The sequence below is a fragment of the Elephantulus edwardii genome, unplaced genomic scaffold, assembly GCF_000299155.1.
Source record: "Elephantulus edwardii isolate Elephantulus edwardi_28Jun2011 unplaced genomic scaffold, EleEdw1.0 scaffold00235, whole genome shotgun sequence".
In the NCBI taxonomy this organism is placed as follows: domain Eukaryota; kingdom Metazoa; phylum Chordata; class Mammalia; order Macroscelidea; family Macroscelididae; genus Elephantulus; species Elephantulus edwardii.
In genome coordinates, this window is record NW_006399985.1 from 117,957 (window position 1) to 127,225 (window position 9,269).

General features: G+C 40.3%; 1 protein-coding gene across 1 annotated transcript in view; it reads right to left on the reverse strand.

Annotated features, from left to right (window-relative positions):
• Positions 1–9,269, reverse strand: part of LOC102872652 (chromosome unknown open reading frame, human C5orf34) — a 54,693-nt gene that overhangs the window by 14,468 nt on the left and 30,956 nt on the right. The window contains exons 8-9 of the mRNA XM_006898605.1: positions 5,288–5,458; positions 2,710–2,804 (exon numbers count right to left, since the gene is read on the reverse strand). Of these exons, the coding sequence (XP_006898667.1) occupies positions 2,710–2,804; positions 5,288–5,458 (266 nt within the window). The remainder of the gene's footprint in view (positions 1–2,709; positions 2,805–5,287; positions 5,459–9,269) is intronic.

Sequence of the window (9,269 nt, forward strand, 5' to 3'; positions counted from 1 at the left end):
CTTCTGGTATTCCCTGCTTTCAGCTAAGATCCATCTAACATCAGCTATAATATCCCTAGTACCATGACGCCTTCTAAGCCCAGCCTGGACTTCTGGCATTTCTCAGCTGATGTGCTGTTACAGTTGTTTCTGGATTATCTTCAGTAGAATCTTGCTTGCGTGTGAAATCAATGATATCGTTCTACAGTTTCCACACTCTGTTGGGTCATCCTTCTTTGGAATGGGAACAAATATAGGTCTCTTCCAGTCAGTTGGCCAAGTGGTTGTTCTCCAGATTTCTTGGCAAACTTGGTGAGCACATCCAGGGCAGCATCTGTTAGCTGAAATATGTCAATTGGTATACCCTCTATTCCTGGGGCCTTATTCTTAGGTATTTCCTTCAAAGTAGCTTGAACTTCTTCCTTCATCACCATAGGCTCTTGTTAATATGTAACTTCATTAAATTCTTCTGTGTCTGCCAGTTCCTTTTGATACAGTGAGACATATTACATTGGGAAATCAGCAGTTGGGACCCCTCCAAATTACTGAGGAGAAATCATGTCAGTTTGAGGACCAAGGTGCGTGTAATTTAGGCTATGATCTTTCTGATTACTTGCTATGCATCTGAGAGCTGGACAATAAATAAGGATGACAGAAAAAGAATTGATGTATTTGCCCTGTGGTGTTGAAGAAGAGCACTAAACAGCCTGTGGACGACCAAGAAAACAACTAAGCCTTGGAAAGGGTGCAACCAGAATGTTCTTGGAGGCAGGAATGATGAGGTTTTGCCTCACATACTTTGGGCATGTTGCTAGGAGGGGCTCTCCTTGGAGAAGGACACGATGCTGGGGAAGGCTGGAGGGTTGGCAAAGGAGAGGAAGACCCTCAACTAGGTAAATTAACATGGTGACTGTTGCAATGGGCTCTCGTGTGTCAGGAAGTGTGAGGATGGCACAAGACAGAACAGAGTTGAGATCTTTTTTCATAGGGTCACTGTAAGTCGTACTCAACTTGATGGCACCTAACAATAACATTTTATATTGTTAATGAGTTATATAAACTTCCTTAAGTATGTTGTTGTGTACCATAGAGTCGGAAACAAACCATAGCTAATCCTCCTGTGGGTTTTCAGAAGCAGTTAATCACACAGGAGTTTGCCCATCCTCTCCTGTGAAGCAGCTGTTGGCCTCGAACCATGTGCCTTCAGGACTGCAGCACAGCTCCTTGCCACTAAGCTACCAGAGCTCCTTAAGCATATATACGCAAAATGTGGTGGTGTTGTAAAGTGCCGTCAAGTGACTTGCAAGTCATAGCAACCCTATGTACAACAACTCTGAACTCTATCCTGTGCAAATCTCATTGTCTCCAATACACCTAACCCCATTACCCCAGTCACTAAGTTGATACATCTCATCCAGGGTCTTCCTTTCTTGCACTGTCCCTCCATCCTCCCAAGCATGATGTCCTTCTCCAAGAACTGGGACCTCCTTGCAACATGTCAAAGTATGTCAGATAATCCCTGACTCCAAGGAGCAGCCTGGTTTCATCCTCTCCAGGATAAACCTGTTTGTTCTCCTAGTAGTGCATGGTATAGTAAATACTCTTCCCCAGCATCACAGCTCAACGGCATCAATTCTTATGTCATCTTAGTAATTGCCCAGCTCCACGATCTATAGCAAGTAATTGTCAAACCATGGCCTGATCAGGCACACCTTAGTCTGTAGACTGACATCATTGCCTTTCAGGACTCTGCAGAGGTCCCTAATAGAAGATTTTCCCAGTGCAATTTGTCTTTTGATTTCCTGACTATTGGTGCCAAGACTGTTGACTGTGGAGCTCAGCAAGGTGTAACTGTCAACCTCAATCTCTTATCTATTGCAGTGCTGCCAATTGGCCAGGTGGTGAGAATCTCTGTCTTCTTGATGTTGAGCTTCAATCTATATTGAAGACTACAGCCTTTGACCTTCTGCAGCAAGTACTCCAGGTCTTTCTCCGTTTTAGCAAGCAAGGTTGTGTCATCTGTATAACGTAGGTGGTTGATGAGTCTTTCTCTAATCCTGATACCACAATCCTCCTCATAAAGGCCTGCTTCCCGAATGACCTGTTTTGCATATAGACTGAAAAGGTATGGAGATAGGATGTATCCCTGATGCACTCCTTTCCTGATTTTGAATCACGCAGTTTTCCCTTGGTTCTATTCTGAGTGCTTCCTGGTCCAACTATAGGTTTCATGTACACATATAGTTATTTGTAAACTTTATTCCAAAGTAGTTTGTTAACTGGTGACCACACTTGGCCATATCTTGTCCTCCACAGGCAGTCAGCTCTGCCTGCAGCACAGTTCATGTGAAATATCAACTATCAATGAATATGATTACATTGGGCAATTAGTAGCTTCAGAGTAAGGACTTGGCTGCCAATCCAAAAGCAAGTGATTCAAATCTGCCAGCTACTCTGCGAGCTAACGACAGGCCGTCTCCTCCCATGTGATTAACTGCCTCTGAAAACCTCCTGGAAGGTCAGCTATGAGTCAGGTCTTACTCGAGGTACACAACAACAGGTACCAAGATAAAGGTGAACTTTGATAATAGTATAAATTATTTAGTTTATATTACCCACCTAAAAGAAAAACATAGATAATAGGAAAATAATATATATTATATACTTCCTGCCTGTCAATTCAAAGTACTTGGTAACAGGAAAATAACTGTAAATATTGCTTTTCCATACCTCTCATGAGGCCCAGGGTGTTCAATTTTAATTAGTTTGTCTTGTCCATCAGGAAATGTTAACTTGCACCAACCCAAGTTACAACTTTGATTTACCTTAAGAAAGAAGAAGAAATGTAACACAATGAAAATTAATTATTGTGTGAAAACCAATAAACAAAAAAGAAGCAAGAAGAGATGTATCACTGTAAAACAAAGCAACCTTCTTCTAAATTAATTTTTTTAAAAAGAGCTACATGGATGCTTCAACAAATTAGATCCTCCCAGAGGAGCTGTGGGTGAGCATTAACATTACTGGTAAGTATATTCGTCTTCTCCTAGACACAAGAGCCTACCATTTGGTCCTAAAAGCCTTCTGAAGTCCCAACTCTTCTCACTATTTCTTAGTTGTTGGAATTGACGGAAAACTTCATAAGCAGTCCTTACTTCACCTCTACCTTGCATGCGGACTTCTGAGCTGTAAAACAACCCAGTGGTAGATGGAATTTGCTCCAGGACTTAAGAACAATAAATGACATAGTTGAGCCACTACACCTTGTGGTTCCTAACCTTTATACTATAATAGACAAAGTGCTAGTCAATAGGCCTTTTATTTTAAGAACTACCTTCCCTCTGTAACTTGATTTGTGCCACTGTTAGAACCTCTACTTGGATTATTGCTTTTAATTTTTGACTCATGTACTTTTAACTTGTTAGTTAAATTTGTGTCTTCTAGGCTGCAACACTTCCATGATACATCTTCAAGGATATGAACATGTACGGCTAAGCACAATTGATAACAGTGCATCTAAATTCCAAAATCAAACTGCCAAAGGGGCCCTTTAGAGTAGTGAGAGAAGATCTTCACCCTGAAACCCACAGCGTCCCTTTTCAGCAGGAAGTAGCTAAGAGAATACGCCATCCCCTTTTCCTTATGACTCAGGGTGAAGTCTTTCTCAGGGAGGAGTGATAGGAAATGGCAAAGGACACACTGACAAAGAAGATTAATCAGAACTGGCTTTGACAAGCACTGTGGCAATTGGACAATTAAAACAGACTTTCGGGGGGGAAAGAGGAACAATAATAAAAGCTACATGGCTCAATTAAAAGTTGTGACTAACTTAAAATTATGCACAATATGGGATACAGGGATTAGTTTTACAATCATGACTCTTACAGACTTACAAAAAAATAATAAAAATATTAGGATCTGTCTATGTAACAATCTGCGTTATGCAGATGGCACAACCCTGCTTGCTGAAACTGAGTAGGACCTGAAACTCTTGCTGCAGAAGGTTAAGTACTATAGTCTTCAATATGGATTGAAGTTCACCATCCAGAAAACAAAGATTTTCACCACTGGGCTGATTGGCAGCATCATGATAGATGGTAAAGAGATTGAGATTGTTGACAGCTTCAGTTTGCTTGGCTCTACATTTAACACTCTTGGTACCAGTAGCCAGGAAATGAAAAGAAAAATTGTTTGGGAAATTGTGCTGTCAGAGACCTCTCTCCAAAGTACCAAAGAGCAGCAATGTCAGTCCGGAGTCTAAGGCGCAACTGATTCAGGCCATAGTCTTTGCTAAGCATCAGAAAGCTGGACAATGACTAGGGATCACAGAAGAATTGATGCCTTTGAGCCTTCGTGCTGGAGAAGAGTATTGACTATACCATGGACTGGTAGAAGAACAAACAAGTTCATCCTAGTGAGGGTGAGACCAGGCTGGCTCCCTGTAGGCAAGGATTCTGAAGCTCTGTCTGGCATATTTTGGACATGTTACAAGGAAGGACCAGTCAGGAGAGGGACGTCATGCATGGGAGGGTGAAAGGACAGCACAAGGAGGAAGACCCTCAAGATTGATTGATTCAGTCACTGGTAATGGGTGTAAGTTTGTCAACAACAATGAGATTTGGACAGGATAGAGCAGGGTTTAGGGCTGTTGTACACAGGGTCACTATGAGTCACAGGTGACTCAATGGCACATAACAACAACATATAACAAGGTATCACTGCTAAGACTAGTACTTGCTAAGCCATTTTTTTAAATTCCCCCCACCCCACCCCCCATCACTTTGTTGTGTGCCTTTGAAGCAGATCCATCTGGCACCGGAGGAGATTGCTCCTCCTTCTCTTCTTGCCACTAGGCCACCAGAGCTCCCTTGCTAAGCCATTCTTATCGTGCTAGGAAATCAATGAGATTGAGCTCTTTTTTGAAAGTGTAAAATCTACCTCAAGACATCACAGATCTCATACTATACAGCACACAAGAGCAATGATTATGTAAATTACCACCTAACATGGGAGGGACTAGAGAGCATTATGCTGAGTGAACTAACTCAAAGACAAAGACTGTAGTAAGACCACTGCTGTAGAATGAGTATAAGGATCTAAGGGGGGAGGGGGCTTAATCAAAGGGTCACACAATTTGATGGGTAGAAGAAGGGATGGGGAAACAAAAGTGAAAAACAATGTATGCGAAACTTTGTGAACTTTGTATGTAAACCAGTATTTAAAGAAAAAGAGCTCGTCTGATATATATATTGTTTTCTACAGGTAAGTAAGCAATAAAATACAGCACAGCAGACTGACATATACTCACCTGTCTCTTTTCAGTGCAAAAGCTGAAATCCCAGTTTAAGGTTAGGGTGACACCATCTAAAAAGACAGCATGAACTTTGTTGTCAGAGTATGCAAGAAACCTTCCCACACTGGGCATGAACGATTCTCTCAAAAGCAAAGGCAGAGGACCGTGATTATTTACAACACTTGCCTAAAACCAAGGAATAAAATCATGTTTACAACTGTTTTTAGTACTTTGCTTATCATCTAGAGTATTCCATTTTAATTACTTTTTTATTTGAATTAGAAAACCCACTAACAAAATTTTCCTATTAATAAACATAGAGGTGACTTTAGATTCATATCCAGACACTGAAAAGGATTTCTGTATGTTTTTGATACTGAAATAGAAATTTGCTTTTTCAATTTGAATGGAAATTTACAAATCAAACTGGCTTTTCATTCAATCAGCAACAGACATTTTATTTCATAACATTAATTACAGTTGATGAATTACTTCACTACAATGTCTATTCAAACGCCTTTTCCTTCCCACAACTTCTCTATTTATTTTTATTCCCCCTTCTCTCCAGTCTTATCCCTGTTAACCCTCCAAAATAGATTTTATCAGTGTTTCATTCTTTCCTCAGCTTTTCATTTAGTAATTATACATCAAAACAGTTCTTCTATGACTGGCTGTGCCATTCAGGGTAACTTCCTCTAGATTCATCCACGTTGCACAGAAATTTGCAAATTTATGAAGGTCACTACATAATGCTGAAAGGGTCAATAGAACAAGAGGACATAACAATAATAAATATCTATGCACCAAATAAAAGACCAGCAAAATACATAAAACAAACATTAACAAAACTGAAAGAGGAAATCGACAACACTACTATAGTGCTGGGAGACCTCAATACACCCCTCTCAAGAAAAGATAGAACTACCAGAAAAAAACTCAACAGAGATACTGAAGAATTAAATCACACAATAAACCAACTTGACCTCATAGATATCTATAGACTAATGCACCCCCAAAAAGCGCAGTATACCTTCTTCTCCAAAGTGCATGGAACATTCTCTAGAATAGATCACATTCTAGGTCACAAGGCAAGCATCAGTAGATTCAAAAACGTAGAAATAATACAAACCATCTTTTCAGACCATAATGCCACAAAATTAGAAATTAATAATAGGATGATAAAGGAGAAAAAACCATATATTTGGAAGCTGAACAACACCTTGCTTGAACATGACTGGGTAGCAGAAGAAATAAAAAATGAAATTAAAAAGTTTCTTGAAACTAATGACAATGAAAACACCACTTGCCAAAACCTCTGGGAAGCAGCCAAAGCAGTAATCAGAGGTCAACTTATAGCAATAAGCAAACACATCAAAAGACAGGAAAAACAGACTATTGACTCTCTAACCCAATATCTCCAGCAAATTGAAAAAGAACAGCAAGAAAACCCGACACCCTTTAAAAAAACTGAAATTATAAAAAAAAACCCCATCATTTCTATGGCCATTCACCCAGTAAAGGACACCTGAGTTGTTTCCCACAAGGAGAGGTAACTTCTAATGTCTTTGTAAAGTCACCTTATGTATGTAACATTAGGCAGAAAATTGACAAAATTTCCAAGCATAGCAACAAACTGGTTTGTAATCAAATTAGAACAAAAATAAAAATCAAAGTCTACATATCATTTCCTCCAGTTGAGCATTACGAAATTTCCTTTGGAATATGTAGATTGCTTTTACAGGGCCTTCAGAAGAAATAGACAACCCATTAACACAATAGGCAAAAGAAATGAACAGGCTCTTCACAAAGGAAGAGATTTAAATGGCCACAGACATAGGAGGAAATCCTAAAAGTCACTGACAATTGATGCTATTGTTATGTATTGATGAGTTGCCTGCAACTCATAGAGGCCCCATGTACAACAGCTCTGAAGCCTGCCCTGTCCTGAGCCAGTGTCACTGACCCCAACACACCTACCTCCAATGCTCCAGATACTATATCAATCCATCTCATCCAGGGTCTTCCTTTCCTGCGCTGTCCCTCCACCCTTCCGAACATGATGTTCTTCTCCAAGGACTGGTCCCTCCTGGTCACATGCCCAAAAGTATGTGAGACCAAGCTTCAAAATCCTTGCCTCCAAGGAGAAATTTAGTTTCACCCTCTCCAAAACAGATCTATTTGTAACCTTGTTCATTCATGTTCAAGACTCTTCTCCATCACAACTCAAAAGCATCGATTCTTCTGCCATCTTTAGTCACTTGTCCCACTCGCTGATGCACAGCAAGTAATTATGAAGACCATGGTCTGGATCAGGCACACCTTAGTCTCTAGACTGAAATTGTTGTTTCTCTGTACTCTGGAGAGGTCCCTGACAGGAGACTTTCCCAGTGAAATTCGTCTTTTGATTTTCTGATTCTTGGTGCCAAGAGTACTGATTGTGGGGCTGTGTGAGCTCTAACTCAATCTCTTCTTCATCTGTCATGGTGCTGTCGAGCTCGAACTGATTCACAGCTGACCTTGCAGTCAGTGTATTCACAGGCAGTAAATGGGGTCATTGATCATACGGTACTTTCTAAAATACGTCAATGTTGGCCAATTATTTTTTTGTACAGTTATTTTATATATTTCCTCTATCTTCTTTGTTCTTAATTTTTTAAAACTCATTGTTGCACATATTCGTCAAGCCCCTCCTCTCCTCTCCTCTCCTCTCCTCCAGATAAAGCCTCCAGGCTCCAAACCTCTCGGCCCCATGCCCAAGATAAACGGCTCTGAACGTCCTTTCTGACAGTCCTCCCCTCCTCTGCTCTAATGCAGTGGTCATTATCTAGCCACTCTTTTCCCATTCTCCCCACCACTCGCACGTCTGGCCTATTTGATAACAGTGATGTTACGCAATATCTGTGCTTTTGTGACTAGGATCTTTCACGCAACATAATGTCCTCCAGACTCCCCCATGTTGTGTAATATTTTACAAATTCATTGCTTTTCAATGCTGCATAATATCCCATTGTGTGAATGTATCATAGTTTTTTAATCTACTCATTTGCTAATGGGCACTCAAATTATTTCCATCCCTTTGCTATTGTGAATAATGCAGCCATAAACATGGTGTGCATACATCTGTTTGAGTCGTGGCTCTGGCTTTGTTAGGGTATATTCCATAAGTGGAATTTCAGGGTCAAATGGTATTTCTATTTCCAGCTTTTTGAGAAAGCACCACACTGCCTTCCACAGTGGTTGAAGCATTTTACATTCTGACCAGCAGTGAATAAGAGTTCCAAAAAATCTCTCAACAACCTTGCCTGCATTTGTTGTTTGCTGCCCTTCTGAAATTTGCTATTGTTGCTGGTTCACTTTATTTCGACGCTTCTTAGGTCATCCAAGATTTTGCCCATGCTATCTCAGTATTGCAACTGAAGGCTTGAATTAGCTTTTTAGCTTAAGAAATGCCAAACAAGTTCTTCCCCTTTTGCTCTTCAATTCTAGGTCCCTGTACATTCTGTTAAAATACTTTGTATTCTTGAGTCTCCCTGTTTTGTTGTTTTGTGCTCACACAATCTTCCTGAAGAGAATTCAAGAGGTCTTACAGTATTTACTGATAGAAAGAAAAGTCTATCAGCTTTGGTATGGATTACACCACAGCATAAAAAAAAATCTTCACAACTGGACCAACACTCAACATCACAGTGGACCCAGAATCAGTGTGCAGGGAAGCAGCAGTCAAGAAACCAAGCATGTACCGTGTTCAGAAAATCTGCTTCAAAAGAGCTTTGTCAAGTGTTAAAACCCAACGATGTTACAGAAGGCTAGGGTGTACCTGACACAACCCAGGGTATTTTCAATTGCTTCTCATGCACACAAAAGCTGCACAATGAATGCAGAAAAACGAAAAGAACTGATGGCTGTCGGCAGAAATTGCTAGCAAGGGATACTGAATATGACCTGCCAAAGAACAAAAAGTCTGCTTTGGAAGAAGTACACCAATATGTTCCTTAGA